This window comes from Bacidia gigantensis (genome assembly GCF_019456465.1).
Source record: "Bacidia gigantensis strain McMullin 20006 chromosome Unknown contig_49, whole genome shotgun sequence".
NCBI lineage: Eukaryota > Fungi > Ascomycota > Lecanoromycetes > Lecanorales > Ramalinaceae > Bacidia > Bacidia gigantensis.
Window position 1 is genome coordinate 1,005,236 of NW_025408612.1, and position 17,166 is coordinate 1,022,401.

A 17,166-nucleotide genomic window follows, 5' to 3' on the forward strand; every position below is an offset into this window, starting at 1 on the left:
TCTCAATTTCAGCTGGCCTTGTGTGGAGTGAGTGGGCAAGCACGTGCGATCGACGAGAACTCCGTCCCACACTTACAGTACTTACATACGTGCGCACAGACCCTGTCACTGCCTCGTGGCAGGCTCGAGTTCTCGTGCCACACAAACAAACATCAGCATACCAGCTTACATGACATCACAAATTTCACATAATACCACAACGATAATACTCATCCTCCTCATTCCCCAGCCTTGGGACACTCTCACCCTCACCCTCAATCTCAAACCTGGCCTTGGCTGAGTCCTCGTGACCCAGCCCAAAAGATATCGGACACTCATCAACCTTTTTCAATCAGTCAACAAGTCATGCATAAACCTGTTACGGACTAAACAGGTCACGGCGGCAAGCTACTCTAATTTCGGGCATTCTTTCCTTTCCTTTCGGACCAAGAATCTGTTGCACCCCGCAAGGGGCTTTTTCTTTGTTTCCTTACTCTCACTATATCCAATTTCAGTTGCATGATACCACACACATGATACCAATATACAGCAAGCAAGGGCGGGCGGCATTACTTCTTTTCGGAAATAAACATGGTGGATGGGGGTGGTTGGGTGCAAGGGGAAGAGGAAGGAGGATCACATACATACGTAGGAGGCAAGGAGTTGAGATGTGGGCCTGAGAATAATGTAACGGTAAAGAGATGAGCGGAAGAACGGCGGGGAGGCAACATGAAAAGGACCATCTCATCCCAAGGATGGGATGGTTTCGTCTCTGGAATATGTATAATTATCATAAAGCAGCATACGTAAATGGGGCTTATCACCTACCCAGTCAGTCTATCAAGTAGCTTAGATAAGTCTCAAGGAAGAAGAAAACCAACTTCATCAGTGATTTGCTGCCCACCCGCACCCCTACTCCTATATCTAGAGATTCTGACAGTTGACAAGAAATTGGCATGAAGCCACGACGAATTCGGTTGCTAAGAAGTGTTTGCCCAAGCCATCGCAATGTCATCTCCATACCCTTTCCACGTCCCACCGCTGGCCCCTAAGAGAGTAAGAAATATATTTCGAAGCAGCAATTCATCGTGCATGAGAAGAGGTGGTTTATCAAAATAAGTGCACGGAATTGGGTTTAAAGCTCTCGATTTTGGGGTGGAGGGGGCTAGAGAACGAGGAAGGGGAAGGGGATGGGATCTAGATGATGAAGGGCGGGGGGGACTGGGGTGGGTTGGGAAGAGCATGGAGAGACTCGAGTGGTCGTGGAGTGCGTACTTTTACCCTCCGCAGTCAATTTCCATTTTTGGGAGCTCAAGAGATGGATAAGCTCTTGGCTGGCTGGGAAAGGCGAGCCCAGCGTGGTAAGGTAGGCTTTGAGAATTGAGGACCCATGAGTCTTGGTTGCTTTGGTTCAGGTAGACAGACTGAAAGGACAAAGGGCGTGGGATGGGGTGGGGTGGGGTGGGGTCTGATCCTGAGGCGGGTTGTCGTTCGTTTCGCGCTCAGGACTCCCGTTTGCCGTGCGGTGGGTGGCACCGGGGGACGTACGCGCCTCGACTTGTACACTCACTCAGTCGTGACGGCCTTTTTTAATTATAGAACCGAACCGAGGGTTTCCTATCTCAGCCGCGTCGCCGTGTCCTCTTTCCTACAACTCTGGTATTTGCATGGTATGGCATGGCATGAATTAGCGGGTTGTCCTGCACCTCCTACAATGCGAACGGAGCTGCGCGGGGTGTCTTGCTGATTCCGGCTCGAGGACTGGCAATTATGCAGCTTTGAGAGAGACAGAAACGGTTGATCGACGGACCTGTGTGCAGTAGAATCGGGTGGTCATTCCTTGTTTCGAGTCGTTCTCGTTGCGGTTATTGTTGCCGTGGGGTGCCTGCGATGAGTTCTCCCGATGGTGTGTGGAGCACGTGGCTTTTCTGCAGCTCTTGTCACATTGTAGAAGCTGAGATTTGGTGAGGATTTGGAATTGTAAGGAGGTGGAGGTTGTTTTGTGAGGGTGAAGGTGGTTCAAGATTTGTACGAATTCCAGTGACTTGGGGCAAGTCTAGGCGAAAGTACTGGAGAGTTATCAACATCCTTTGGTCCATCTGCATCTTCATCTCTGGGTTGGACGATGGCGTCTTGCGGTGTAGGTTTGGACCATAAGGCTGGAACGGGCCCTTCCCTGCCACGTGCAGTTGCTTGCAGATGGATGTCTTACATGTCTTGTTTGTCTTGCATGAAACGCAAATCATCCTCAAGATCGACCGATGCAGGTTCAATTGATCCAATGATCATGGGGGAAGTCTTGATGGAGGGTCGGGGAATAGCTGCATCAGTCTGTAACGCTCCTAGCTCCTGCAGGAGCATTTGACGGATCGACAAGAGAACGGTCTTTATTGCTGCGGCATCCCTCCGGTTGCCGGTGCAGCCTTATCTTGCAATTTCCTGCTCATCGTCGTTTGGGCTCCAAAGCCTGCAGGAGCGGCAGTATCCAATAATCACCGTGCATCAAAGGCTTCCGCAGATCCGCAAATTTGAAATTTGCTGCTCAGCCGTTCGTGGCGGGCCGCATCGGAGTATATCGGATTTTTGGTGGTCGACCAAGATGCATTGAGGACGGATCCTTGTAGGATTGGGCACCAACGCATGCATAGCATTGGCGGCTAAAGCATTGTACATCGACAAAGATAGATTGCATGTTCAAGCAATGATGAAGCTCTCAGCTCAAGATCGCAGAATTGAGCCGTCTAGGTATTCACGAAGCCCGATAATCAATTCCTGAGCGTCTTTGAGATCTGCAGATGGGGTTGACCGATCCGGATATTGTGCCTGATCTCGCTTTGAACAGCTGGTCCGGGTAGACATGCTAGGTCTGGCGAATTTGACAGGATCTCCAATTTTCTTTCAAGATTTCCGATAGAGCTGGCAGTCGCTTTTGTTGCTACGGGTTGAAAGATTAGATATCCAGACCTAAGGATGCAAAGCCAGCAACTGGTTGCCCGTCTCAGACGCCGTCAATTTACCACGGCCAGGAATCCAGGCGAGTTGCGAATAGTCAAAGTTCCTTCCAAGCACCGAGTAACCTTCATCCCCCATCACCTCTCGTCGCAACAACCCACCAATTATCGCTCTCATACCCTCCTTCAACAACCTCACCTCCAGCCAATCTCACATCCTCCTCCAACTCCCCCTTCCTATACAAATGATAGTACCTCTTAAAAGTCTTCTCCCCCTCCTCCTTATTGCCCTTCATAACCCACGGCACCATAACATCCTGCTCATCACCAACATCCCACCCCCTTCGACTCCCCTTCTGCTCCAGCGCCCACACATATATCATCGCCTTGCCTTTTGCTCTTCTTATGCCTTGGTCTTCTTCCCCCGCTGTCAATGTCCTCAAAACAGCACGTATACCCTCTACTCTCCTCCCCCGCGTACTCAAATGATGCACCACAGCAACACTGATCGCGAAGTCGAACCCCCCATCCCTCACCCCACCCCTCTCATGTTTTCCACCATCTTTATGCGGTAGATTCAGGGCGTCTGCTACGACGACATCATTCCCTCCCTGACGCCCAACCTCTTGCCCAAGCTTGTCCCCAACCTTCTCTGCCCGAGCAATGTCGATCAGGCTGCTTGAGCGATCAGACCCAATGATATAGATCGCGGGGTTTACGTCCAGGTACTTGCCATTGCCGCAGCCAATGTCAAGACCCACGGAGCCCGGGGAAAGGGAGAGCAGGAATTGAGAGATCAAGGGCCAGGGCTTATGGCGGGTTTGGGAGAAGTGGGGGGCTATTTGAGTGTAGATTGAGTGGACATGGGTGTGTTCGTAGAGAGCTGTGGCATCTCCTTCAGCCCCAATGCTGCCAGAATCGGGCATAGAAGGTGGTGAGGAGAGATCTTCAAATTGACGAAGAATGAGAAATGTCAGATTAGATTAGATTGGCGCTACAGAGCTAGCGCGATCGGTCGGGCTTGGCACGTGAAGAGCCTGGATTGGGGGCGGCTCCCTCATCAGTGTCGGGCTTCAAGCAAAATTCCTGCTTACGTTGGATGGTTCATTTGATTTTGGTCATCAAGGATAACCATTACCCAGTGCAAATCTCGAACGTTTTCAATGGCCTTCATGTTTGCCATCGTCCGCCCTTTGTTCATTGAGAACCATGTTCTGAGCACCAACCAATCTCCCGCTTTGTACATATGATATCTTCAACACTCTTCAACACCGATTGTGGACAGAGGAGTCTACTATTTACTTCAATTGTCTTTCTTATTTCTTCTAGATATGGGGGTAAAAGGGAGGTTTGCATTCCGTCATATATTTCAACTTTCTGAATTCTGTGGTGAAGCTTTCTTCATTCGTTTGTCAGAATCTAGTAGAGCATGATCGATCTCTATCTTTTCAAACGATTATTCACCATATCTGACTTCAAGTTAAAAAATTTCCTTTGAATTTACGTGCTCAAGAGTTCTCTACGAGTTACGAGTGCCCTGCAATTTTTCGGATAGCGAAAAATTTAGGGCCACTGCTGCCAGCTCTGCTAGAAAACCGAAGACTAGATGACTGACGTTTCAAAAGCTGGTATATACGACGAAAACTGTTGCCACGAGTTACTACATCAATGAATTGGATAAGCAGAATTTTGGGACCGATGAAGAGACCTTTGAGATTTCAGAGAGATTCATTAACGTACGAATTGAATTTTAGTTCTCGCAGAACTCTCATCGTCTCTAGATCCACAATTGAAAACTTTTCTTTCATGATGAAGCCCTGGATGGAGATTCATACCGACATTATGACCATGGAGAAATCATCGCTTCAAACGATGGGGCCATACAAATTGATGATATGGGGCCAATTAGAGACACTATAAGCGACAGACACAACCAATAGAAAGGCATAGATCATTATTTCCGAGAGGAAGAATAAACTCAACTTTTCAAACAAGCTGAACAACTCGAAAATATTGTGCTCGCATCGTCGATTTCACTAACGTGTCGAGCAGGCGAGTTTGAGCTCGTGAGAGTTAAGTTGTTAAATCTTCTCATGCCTATCACGTGGAGGTTTTTCGGAAGAGAAGATACGAAAAAGACAACTGCCATCGTTCATATACGAACCTCTGGCAACAGAAATTGGACGGCGCTACCAAAGACGGATTTATCAATAGAGTCTCCCCTTGCTGGACTGGTGATTGGGTAGCATTGGTAAGGATTCTTGACAGTCGATATGACTTAGGGCAATCTATGAAGATGTGTTGGCCGCCTCAATGCAAAGAGTGCACCCTGACCTACGAGGTGAGTATTCCCGATGACGTGTAACAGATATTGCTGAGCGTGTGGAGGCGTCTGATATGGTAAACCCTGGAGCCAATGTACACGTTTACAATCCTATCGAAATAGAACGGCGAAAACCCCAGTCCTGAAATCAATCATTTACATGTCCAGTCTAGCAAGTTCAAGACAAGGACCTCGATCCAAATTGACGCCACAACACCTGTGGCTAGTGAAAACGCTGATGTCAGTGACATTGACCCTACAACGATCAACACCTCTCTTCCATCAATATCCCAAAATAATCAAATTACAAGCAAAATCCACTTACCGCTCCTCCTGGACCACGCACAACTCTCACACCACGACACCATGCCCCTCACCACCCCCACCTGGCCCCCAAAGGCAGGTCTATCAACTCACATCGTCCCCTCCACCTCAGCAATCCTCACAATATCCTCTAGCACCACCATCGCCGCCCCCGGCGACCTCATTTTCAAAGTCCTGCGCGACACCGCCGCCTACCCATCCTGGAACACATTTTGCCCGACCGCAACGATAAATTCGCACTCTTCCCCCCTCCCAATCCCAACCACCCGCCTTCCCCAACATTGGAAATTGGCACAGTCTTCACCCTCGGCGTGATAATGGACGTCACCAAACCCCACAAAAAACCCCCACCGAGCTGCGCGTGACCGATATCTCAACCCCATCATCCCCATCCACCTATCTAACCGAGGCGGAATTATCACAGGGCAGTTTCGAGCGCGATCTCAGCAGGGTATGGCGGATATGCTGGACGACGAGCGGGGGATTCGTGGCCAGGGGCTTGAGGGGGAGAGGGTTAGTGAGATTGTTGAACTCGAGCCTGATGATTGTGGAGGGAAAGTGGGGGAAGGGGAAGGGGAAGGGGAAGGGGAGGGGGAGGAGGAAGGGAAGGGAGGGAAAGGGAAGGGAGGGAAAGGGAAATGCCTCTACCGCACATGGGAGTGCCAAAGCGGTATCCTGGCGCACACGGTGAAATGGCTTTTCAGCAAGACGCTGAACGGGAAGTTTGAGCAGTGGTGTCGGGATTTGAAGGGGAGTGTGAGCGGCAGCAGGCTGCCCGTCAATAAATTAATAGGATAGAATGACCGCGCTTCGTAGCATCGCATCGAAAGGGGGAAGGAAATGATCCATACCAACCCAGTGGGTTGAAACCGTCAAATGTTTGAAACTCATAAAATTATCAAATTACCGACGGATGGTTTGTGTAATACAACACTTTCCACCCCCTTCTCCCTTTCTCGGGCCACCTTTTCCCTCCCCCCTCCGCTCTTTTACCCGTCGCTCATCCCCTCGCTCCTGATGCCGCTGCTTCTCCCCACGCCCTCACCCTCTCACCCCCTCACCCTCTCACACCCGTTCTCCATCCCTCTACTCAATCCCCCATCCTACAATAACCCCCCCTCAGTCTCCCAGTCCCCGCGCGCCGCATTCGCCACGAAAACCGCCTTCCCACATACACAGCTGCGCGGCTGAAGAGGAGGTGGGCTAGTGGTTCGGAGTTGCCTGCACTACCCAACCTACCCACCTCTTCACTAACGCTGGCGCTTTGTGTGGTTGTGGTGGTGTTTGAGAGATCAGGGGAGGTGGAGGGGTTAAGGCGCCATTCGTTCATGGAGGGGAGTTGAAGCGCGGGGTTTGTCGTTGTTGTTGTTGTTGTATCTTCTGAGATTGAGCTTTTGTCGGGTTTGTTGGCTGTAGGGGAGGGTGAGGGGGCTTGGGGTGGGGACATTCCTTTGGTTGTGCGCGGTGGCAGTCGTGGAATGCTTCGGTTTGGTGCGCGAGATGGTCGGTTGGCTGGCTGGCCGGCTGATGTGATTGTCTGGTGAAGTGTGTTGCAGAGGAATCTCTTCCTTGACTGTGCGAAATAGGGGTACTGATGATGGTGGTGGTGGTAGTGGGCGAGCACCTCGCTCACCGAATGAAACGCTCAATGCGCTAGGATGTTATCGCACACGTATTCCCGACTTCGACCTTATAGTTTCGATCGATCCTCGAAAACTTCTCTCCTCCGATTTTATCTTCAAAAGAGAATGTTCGTGATCTGCCCTAAAATCGTCGGCTCCTCAGGGGCTGCGCTTCCCACTGCCAAGAGTGTGTTCAGGGTGAGGACTGCAAAGAAGCAGATGGCGTTTACCAGCAGGATCAAAATTCCCATGGGGTTGGAATCTAGCGATGCAGTGTCTTCTGCAATGCTTGCGTCGGAACCGACCTCCTCCGGGGTGACCTTTGCGCGGCTTAGACAGTGTCTTTCCCAATTGTGCGACTGTCACGATTCGCCGGAGGATATGCAGATGCACGGATGAAGCTCTTGGCCGACTTCTTGCAGATCTTGCAGAGATCTGTCTCTCTGGTCGGCCCAAATGCGGGCTTGCGTTGTTCACAACCGGCGCTGGTATGACTTGAGCGGCACTAGCGGCGCAGACTCAGGGGCATCATTCCGCAGTGCCAAGGTTGTGGTGAGCGTCAAGTATGCGAACAAGCAAACGAACCCGAAGATCAACAACATCGCCAACGGGGCCCGTATCAATCAACAACCCGAAATGCGAGCAGATAACCAAGATTAGGCAGTCGTGGAGGATTTGCAGGTTGTGAGAGGGAAAGAAGAAAAAGCTAGGCGGGTCGAGGTAGAAGACCAGGCTGACTTCGGAGTCCGAACTGTAAGATGCAGAATCGGACTCCTAAATGCCCATACTACGTTCCCGCACGATGGACCGTAAGGAACGTATACATATGAGGACCCTTTTTCTGATTATCTTGCTGCATTCTCACTGCAGACAACCTGCGCAGTCATCCTGGTAGCTCTTCAACAGGCCTAGATCGGCGGATTTCGACAGTCTCAAAGTCTCGAGTCAAATTAGGCAAACCATCTCACCCTACCTCGTCCAAACAAATACACAATGGCTCACCTCGACTTTTGCGCACCCTCCACCGTCGGCAAGAAGTTTCAAGAACAGTTCCACTTCAGCCAGTCAGTCCGGATAGGTGACCGTATCGAGACATCCGGTCATGGTACGTCTCTCACTTCCATATCCGACTCTCTCCTTCAGTGTGTTCATCCGCAGTCTTGACTAATTGGATGAATAGGTGGCAGCAATCGCGAGACTGGCAAGTTGCCGGAGTCAGTATCAGCACAGATCGCGGGCGCATTCCGAAATATACAAGGCGCGTTGATCGATGCCGGTGGAGAGGGCTGGAACCAGGTTTACCAAGTTCGATCGTACCACGTAAATATGAATTTAGAGGCAGCGAAATTGATGGTTGTGTGTCTGCGGAAATGGTGTCCAGATCACAAGCCGCTGTGGACCGCGGTTGGCGTTGATAAGTTGGCTGGGCCGGGGATGAAGGTTATGATTGAGGTCGTCGCGCATTCTGAAAAGTAAGAGATTCGTTAATAGATTTCATCACGTCTTTCAAGACTAGAAACTGAGACCATCCGTGGTAGGATTCGCTCTCCTGCTCGGGGCTTCACATCCAATTCTGGCGAGATGGTAGCCTACCCTTAACTTCAGCCTGTTGCGCCTTGTTGAGAATAGAGCTATATCATATACGCACTTTTGCGCTTTGGGTAGGGCTGTACTTCGGTCGGGCCGTTGCCGGCAACAGGTCGATCTGAATTGTTATAGCGATATGTCAATCACGATTGCCTCAAGTCTGAAACATCAATCTTCCTCAGCTTCGAGTGCTCGAAGCATAGACCGGAACATAATAGGCCGACAATGCCAGCGGCCCGATTTACCGCCAGTCCGGAGTATGTAGGAGGAAATTAGCACTGCCCTACCCACGTGCTTCGTCAACAGTTCTGTGTGCCGTTGGCACGGAGTCTTGACAGATCAGAACACAGCTTCTGGAGCTGGCCGTCCGAACCAATTGGCAAGCTCACTGCCCTCTTCTTGGCCATCCTGCCCAGAAGCCGAGAAGAAATCCGTCACCTTCATTCCCTCCGCATCTTCCTCTTCAGGCCAGTCAATCTTCACACCCTTCCCCTTCGCTTCAAGCATATCCTTCGCCGTACCCCAGCTGAATCGGCACTCTGAGCCCCACCCAAACACAGGATCCATATTCTCCCTCAGCCAACTTGTGCACTTCCCATCACTTGGGTAGCCTGACCCCCATCCCTCTGCAACCTGCCCGTCCACTCCAGCATAAGACTTGTAGCACACTTTCAACGCCGCATCTCTTGTCGTCTTTGCGACTACACTTGCCGCGCTAACGCACGGGTAGAGTGAGTCCGCCTTCTTTGCAACGGTAATTTTCGTGGTGGGAAAAATACGTTCCAGCTTTGTCTGATAGACTTTTGGACTCCCAATGGTATCAATATAGATCTCTTGAATATTCACACCACGTGCAAAGGTCTCTTTGATGAGGTCGATGGTTGCGTCCATGGCTTGGGCATTCAGATTGTAGGTTCCGCGACCTGCTGGTTGAAGCATGCCGGAGGAGATGTCTCGAGCTGAAATCACTCGAGTTGCCCAGCCACAGTTGCTGTAGAGGTCATTGTCTTTCGTGCAAAGCGATTCCATGAGGGAGGAGCGAGTTGCTGGTGTGAGGACTTTGGAGTCCATGAAGTGGTATTTGGTTTTGAGGATTGACTCGTGCTGCGGAAGAGGGAGATAGAGCACGCCATAGACCATGGGGCCTAGGACGGGGCCTCGACCTGCTTCGTCGACGCCAAGTACACATGGAGCGGAAATATCGTTGGCGATCGCATCTGGGATGGGCGAGTGATGTGTGTATGATGCCCCAGAAAAGATTGCATTTTCGTCGATTGATGGAGCGATGAAGACATCTTTGGCTGGTTCTTCTAATTTTACATCTTGAGAGTCGAGCTGAGTCTCATAGTCTATGTCCTCCATTTTGATAGACTCTCACGATGTTGGCAGTAGAACCTAATGTCTTGATAATTGAAAGACGCGTGCGCGTGTCGACATGGTTGCTTAGTCATCATCCAATCGGTCAACCTCGGCCTTGCCCAACCTCCTCTTACAGCTATCAAGGATAGATCATTGAGACCACTGCACCGTACGAATTCTACAACTCAATCATGGCGATGCCAACGCCGCCCCTATCTCCACCTCCGTCTCCGTCCTTCAGCCATCCACCTCCCATTCCTCCAGATCCTCCTCCAGCCTCTTCATCTCCATCCACTCCACCGTCAACCTACCTTCAGGCATATACATCCTTCATCCGCTCCAACATAACAGAAGTCCGACGCCTCGAGTCCCTTGTCAGAAATATAATCTACATCATCCCCTCGCACGCCTCTCCATCCCCAACATCGCGCCACATCCCCTCATCCGCTGCCATAACAACAGAAGCTCTCCACACAGCTCTAAATCTCTTCTCAACGTTCCATGCCTCTCTCCTCGCGCCACCAGCCGATTACCGACCGACGCCTCTCCAGCGCTACCAAGCGTGGGCCTCATCCACCTCCCCCCTTCCCCTCCCCTGCCTGCCCGCGCCCCAGAAAACGGAAGCTTAGCACCACCCAATGGCAGCGCCACCCCCATTTCACTCGCCAAATCCCCGGCGAGGAGAAGCATCAAGGGCCAAATCTACTCCCGCGCCCTCCAACTCCTCCGAACCCTACAATATACCCAACTCCTCATCGAAATGCTCGCTAAGCGTTCAGGGAGCGCATGCGCTGGCGTGTCGTCGTCGTCCTCGAGGCCGTGAAAGCAGTCTGTCGCTTCATCATGGTGCAAGTGACTGGTCGGCGTGCTCTAGTAAGCACGGAAGTAGGCGGCGAAATAGCCACCAGCGTTCCAGTACCATCAGAGGAGGAGAGGGAGGATGACGGAGAAGACGCGGGAACGAAGAAGGAGAGGGGATGGAGGATGCCGCGGACAGGAATGCTCCTGCCTGAACTACCACGACTAGACGCCGGAGAAACGGTGGTGGAGTTCTTGGAAAGCAGGGCCGTGGGACCCGATGAGATTAAGAGCGCGCGCCAGCTAGTTAGGAATATGGAGAGTGTGAGGGCGAATATATCAGAGATTGTGTGGATCTTGCGGCCAGTGCTCTATGCCCTCGCCCTCCAGCGTGTGCAAGGGAACAGGAAAGATTGGCGGCCCTGGATCCTCGGGGTCCTCATGGAAATGGGGAGCAGACAACTAGCGAAGAAAGAGATTAGCGAGAATGTTGTGGGGGGCTGGAGAGGCTTGAGCGAGGTTGAAAGGGAGGAGATGAAGCGGCGCGGGGCGGGACTGGCGTGGTGGGGGATGAGAGGGGCGTTTTATGAGAATGTGACGGGGAGCTGGGTGAAGGGGGTGGTGAAGAAGTTGAAGGGGAAGCCGTTGCTGGATATGGTGGGTGGTGTAGTGGAGGATTACGATTGGTTGTGGGAGGAGTATTATTTTAGTACTGCGACGCTTTGAGGAGTACGTCATGTTTTTGAGAACGAGTTGGGAGGAAGGAGGGTTGTATTAATTTTGATACCAAGGATAATTGGAATCGACGTACTTTTCTGCGAAGCCTGTGGGCTTGGGTCATCATCAGCACTTCCACAGAGCTTGCAATGGTATTTGAATGTTTTGGGCATGATGCAAGTTGAGGGGCTGCATCTGCATCCGTCCTGCTACCCTCTGCCACTAAGTACCAATGTTCGAGGGGTCCATCTTCATCATATCGCCAGTGGCAGAACTTAACCACGCCCCCAGCTGCTTCAGAATCCTCAATTGTTGCATCTCATTGCCTTTTCATGCAATAACAGGCATTTACAGAACGCCTGTCTCAGCTGACTATTCGTTGCCAGGCACGAAGCTTGTATCCAACCGTCACATCAATTACAAAGGCTTCGCTCTCATTGCCGTCACCCCAAGAGTCTCACTAATTGTGGAACATCGATCATCAATGACAATGAGTGTTCAGTCTTCTATCACATTATCTTAATGTTGACCGTAGACAGTAAATCAAGAAACAGCCTAAGACAAGCGTTACCGTCACGAGATATCCGAATGCCGCTATACTCGTTGCCTCGATGCTGACGATGTGGCATCTTCATTTGAACTCGTTTCAAAAGGTTACACGTAGTGGCACCTTTCGTTATGGGTGCGTAGGTTCTTCTCGTCTTTGGTTTGATATCATAACGTGCAAATAGCCTCTTGAGGTAAAAGCAGAGGGCGTATCTCAACACTATCTTGAATCCTCCATCGCCGCTGCGACAGGTGTAAGAAGACTCCCCTCCAAGCTACTCCATCGAGGCAGTAGAATGATGGGGACAAGGAGCACCCACGACACTCCCCGCCCTCCCGAAGGATATACCAATCTTTATAGTGGGCTAAATAAATCGCATCAACGAGGTCCACCACTCTCGCCATGGCCCTCCGTGGACTATTATCAAGCGCCGCAGACCCTCGCAGCGATCCCAGGAAAATGGAGTCTCTCCAAGGCATTAGTATGGCTAGCCTTAAGGACTCAACGTCTCCAAGTAAAATCGCTTCTACGCGCCGCAAACCCCCGCTAAGAATCTCTCTCGAACAACAGCCCATTTACATCACCATCAGTAAAAAGAAGAAGAGTGAGAGGGATGGAAGGGCCTGGTTCTGAATGACCCGTCGCGAAGATTCTTGGTGCATAGCCCCCCTGACAAAATCCACACACCGCAAACCCCCCACTAAGATCTCCTTGACGCAGCCCAACTTCAGCAGCTTCATGAAAACAAAGGAGTGAGAAGGATGGAGTGGCCCGGTTTCAAGAGATCGTCGTGGAGATCGTTGGTGCATAGCAAATCCCCCCTGACAAAACCTACACAACGCCAAACCCCCCGCTAAGAGTCTCTCTCGAACAACAGCCCATGTGCATCACCATCTGTAAAGAAAACAGGGGTGAGAAGGATGGAGGGGCCTGGTTTTGAGAAACCCGTTGCGAAAGATCCTTGTTGTGTAGAGAATCCCTCAGTACACGACCCCACGCAAGCTATCCCACTGAAAGCAGAACGCCAACTCACAAGGAGAAGGGAAGAGCTAGCCTGCTCTCATGGAACAACTCAACCTCTGATGAACAGACGCAGTGATGTAAGATAGGCCAAATGGCCTCGCTTCACGGTCCTATCTGCGCAACACCCTCAATGACCACCAGCCCTCGGACCCGTTGACGACCCAAGGCAAGCTGTCCCATTCAACGGCAGAACGCCAGCTCACAAGGAGAAGGGAAGAGCTAGCCTCGTCTCATGGGACAACCCAACCTCTCATGAACGGACGCAGTGATGTAAGATAGGCCAATGGTCTCGCATCACGGTCCTGTCTGCGCAACACCCTCAATGACCCCCAGCCCTCGGATCTGTTGCACGCACTTCTTGCGAGGTGGTGTGTAGGAAGGAAGGAATTTCTCGGGGGAGCGCGGGTTAAGTACACACGGTGTGGCGAGGGGCTGGGAGGAAGCTAGACTGTTCTTGGTGTGTTGATGCTTGGGGTTTCTTGATCGGGGGTGTGACACCATGAGAGATTTTCCTATTGGAGCAGGGTTTTAGGAAGGGGGTGGTGGCGTCTGATACACGCATGTCTCTGATATGCATTCACGCTGGTGAAAGCAAGGAAGGGGCGAGATGGGCTTGCCTTCGGGGTGGAGTGGAGACTGTTGATTGAATTGATCTTGCTGAAGGCTTTCAAATCGTCGTGTTGTCCTGGGTGTGAAGCGCCGGACGTACAGTGACAAAAGCCGGCTCTTTTTCCGAAGGGATAGCCCTGGTGAACAGCGAACGCACCGCCAGTCACGCGGCATTCACAGTACTCGAACGGCTTCCCTGGCCACTAAAAATCGAAACAAGGATCCGACTTTATACCAGCCCATCTTCATTGCCATCTGAACCCGCTCTTGGTAGTATAAAGTAGGAAGTTACTCTCGAAATCTTTGTGTCCAATCACGGCCACAACGCCGTGACTGTGCAAACAAAGGGACACCAACGTTTTCTCGCTCCCTGGGGCCCGTTCCAACCTAGCCCCGACGCGCAGGACGATTGTGAAAGGAAGATGATCCATGCGCTGCCCCGTATACCGCCAACGTCCAGCTTGCAACTCGTGCATTCTCAGATGGGGGAAGCGGTGCGGTGAGGAGAACGAATGGCTAGATAACGCGGTTGTGGATTTAGGATTGCTGACGGGCGGCCAAAGGTTAAGGATGTGGTAGTTTTAAAGCCTGGGAAGAGGGGGTTGGGGGAGGGGGCGCCGTGTATTAGATACGTAGGCATCGGAGGGCTTGTAAAGGGGTTGGAGGGGTTGGAGGAAGGGAAATATTGTGTGAGGATGCAAGCGAAGGGGTGTCGGTGGTGGGCTAGGGAGGTCACGAGGGTGGTGTGTGAGGAGGGGAGGATACCGGTGCGTTTAAGCGGAAGGAGGAATCCTGGTTTGCTTCTTGAATCGGGGGCTGAGGTGGAGGTATATATGAAATGGGAAGATTGTGTAGGATGTGGCAGATGTCTTTTACGGGTGTCGGCAAGGGTTGTGAGTATGGATTTGGAGATGGAGCAGTATTTCGCGTAACATTCCTCTATCCCCATCCCTTTTACTATGCTGATAGCACATGATTGGATTCTTGTGCTAGGTTCCAAGTCGGCTGCCAATTCCTAGGCGTCGGGGGGCACGGAATATACGAATGTCTCTAATTCACCATTTTACAGTGATAGCGGGTGGGGGGTAGAGAGTACGAGATATCTTATTAAGAATATCAATGGAAAGAATTAGATATATTCGCTGTTCTATGATTTCTCTAGACTTTCTTTTCAAGATTCATAGTAAATCTAACCCCAAGCCCAAACCCGTCTTATTGCCCCAGTGAAAAGCTCACTTCGTCCTCATCAGTGTCTCAATTAAATTAGAACGCCCATTCTTCGCATCACAACCCAGTCAAGTCTTTTTGCTCCCCCCCCCCCCCTCCCTTCACCAATCCAATAACTCAACCAGTATCTCCGGGTTCAAAGCCAGATCCTTAATCTTCTCATAAAGCTCTCCACCCGAGAAATTCTTGATATATTCACGGATGAGTGTCGAGCTAATCCCGCGCTGGGAAGTATTGCCCGGCACGAATCGGATGCTGCACAGAGGTTCGCTTTTGAGCCGGCACTCCCAGACGGTTGAGTTTCGATGTGAGTCTTTTGAGAAAAGCTTGCCGCCTATTTGGCTGCCTTCTAGGTTTTGGTGGGTTTGGTGGGTTTGGTGGGTTTGGTTCTCCAGAATAGACGGACTGCTAGGAGCAGGTTGATTTTCTTTGAGGTAGGATTGTGATGAGCTTGATTTCGACAATACGGAAACGCCAGGTAATTTAATGACGCCTCCTCCAGCCTTCGGCTTTGGTAAAAAGGGAATCATTTCCCAAGGATGATAGTCTTCGATGGTTCTCGGTGTTATGAAGCCTTGTCCGTAAAAATTACCAGATCTATTTACGTCGCTGACGATGATCTCCTCGCAATCCCACGGTCGCTCAGGCAGAGCTGGCGTATCGACGAACTCCGCTCCACATAGAAACGTGAATTTGACGTCGTACCCATCGATGAGAGTGTCCTCGATCAACAATCGTTCGAATTCGTCCCAGTCATCCAAAAAACGGTCATACACCCAGAACCAATGGCTAGGATTGTTCTCGTTCCACAGTCGTACACGTTCGGCCTTCGGGAAGATTTTTGTGTCTTTCTTGCGTTTGAATTTGTCTTCCAGGCGCTCGTCGTCCAAAGGGAAGATTATTGCCGCTATGATGTTTAAGTCGGCTCCACTATTCCAGAAAGTATGTGTAAGTAATTGCTGGTGTCCGATGTGGGGAGGATTGAATGAGCCGCAAAATAGTATGATACGATTGCAGCGATCGCTTCTGAGGATTGGAGGACTTTGCGTCGTGCCATGACTAAAGATTTGTCGATTGATGTCCGTTGAGTGACGATAGTGAATGTTGCTGATGTAGGTCTCAAGCTTCGCCGATTTTGGCCTGCCTTTATTTTCAAGCTCTGCTGAATCGTCATCGTCGAGATGGCCGTTCATGATCAACATCAGCAAGACTCATTGATTGATAGCAGATAGCTCGCGGTCGGACACGGGCGAAAATATCGGATGAGTATTTAGAGTAGGACTGAACAAATGAGTGATGTCCATGTGTCACAGTCACTGCCGCTCTTGTGTGTTGTTTGTTCAATTCATTAGGATGTTAATAGCGTTTCTGGAGTTCCAATATTAGCAGGCATTTTTAATGCATTCAAACATGTACATTGAAGGAACAAATAGCAATTGCAGATCTTTTGCGTTACCTCTACCCAATGACTCAACCATGACTGACTTGAATTACCTTCCTCTCACTACCAAACCAAACTTCCAATCTAAATTCACAGCCAGCCCTCATCCCTATCAAAGAAATCACAAAGCCAGTCAGATCACATATTCCTCTAAACGTCCATGTTATCACCCCCTGATCCCCGAGCGTTGGATCAGGAATAATTGACCATTTAAAAGTCTTTGTCAAACTTTTGTCAGCAGTTCAGACTTAGCAGGACTATTATCATCGTTGAAGCAGAGAAGTATCACATACCACATCATCTCTCTCCTCATCTTCCATAACCACCCTCCCACCCTCCCACCCTCCTCCCAATAAGCCTCCCCTCCCCTTCAATTCTCAGCAGTCGACACAAAGAAGGTAGATATCGGATCTTCCTGCCTCGCTGACTGATACCCTCCGATCGAGTGAAGCCACCGCATTTAGCGTGACAGAACCTTGCGATAGTGGTATCGACTTGTGTTAATAAGCGTACGGTTTTGCTGGGATCGAGCTGTGGAGCGACTAGATCGATGACTTTAGGGATTTTATTGAAGAGATCGGCCTAGAGGCCATGATCTCTGGGAGGTTCTGTGTCGCGCTTGTTCGTGTAGGTCTGGTGAGAAGGCTGGCGATAATCAA

At 50.7% G+C, this 17,166-nt stretch overlaps 5 protein-coding genes across 5 annotated transcripts; 2 read left to right on the top strand and 3 right to left on the bottom strand.

Moving 5' to 3' along the window:
• Window positions 1–3,058: 3,058 nt before the first annotated feature.
• Window positions 3,059–3,856, bottom strand: KY384_000353 (uncharacterized protein; the record flags this gene model as incomplete). Its single annotated transcript, XM_044808890.1, has 1 exon — window positions 3,059–3,856. The coding sequence occupies one exon, from the start codon at window positions 3,854–3,856 to the stop codon at window positions 3,059–3,061; it is 798 nt and encodes a 265-aa protein (XP_044665643.1).
• A 4,336-nt stretch (window positions 3,857–8,192) lies between these two features.
• On the top strand, window positions 8,193–8,675 carry KY384_000354 (uncharacterized protein; the record flags this gene model as incomplete). The annotated part of the gene is made up of 2 exons (XM_044808891.1): window positions 8,193–8,304; window positions 8,380–8,675. 2 exons carry the CDS (start codon window positions 8,193–8,195, stop codon window positions 8,673–8,675), a joined length of 408 nt encoding a protein of 135 aa, XP_044665644.1.
• Window positions 8,676–9,125: 450 nt separating this feature from the next.
• On the bottom strand, window positions 9,126–10,148 carry KY384_000355 (uncharacterized protein; the record flags this gene model as incomplete). Its single annotated transcript, XM_044808892.1, has 1 exon — window positions 9,126–10,148. The coding sequence occupies one exon, from the start codon at window positions 10,146–10,148 to the stop codon at window positions 9,126–9,128; it is 1,023 nt and encodes a 340-aa protein (XP_044665645.1).
• Window positions 10,149–10,988: 840 nt separating this feature from the next.
• Window positions 10,989–11,669, top strand: KY384_000356 (uncharacterized protein; the record flags this gene model as incomplete). Its single annotated transcript, XM_044808893.1, has 1 exon — window positions 10,989–11,669. The coding sequence occupies one exon, from the start codon at window positions 10,989–10,991 to the stop codon at window positions 11,667–11,669; it is 681 nt and encodes a 226-aa protein (XP_044665646.1).
• Window positions 11,670–15,167: 3,498 nt separating this feature from the next.
• KY384_000357 (uncharacterized protein) lies at window positions 15,168–16,259 on the bottom strand (the record flags this gene model as incomplete). The annotated part of the gene is made up of 1 exon (XM_044808894.1): window positions 15,168–16,259. The coding sequence occupies one exon, from the start codon at window positions 16,257–16,259 to the stop codon at window positions 15,168–15,170; it is 1,092 nt and encodes a 363-aa protein (XP_044665647.1).
• Window positions 16,260–17,166: the final 907 nt, after the last annotated feature.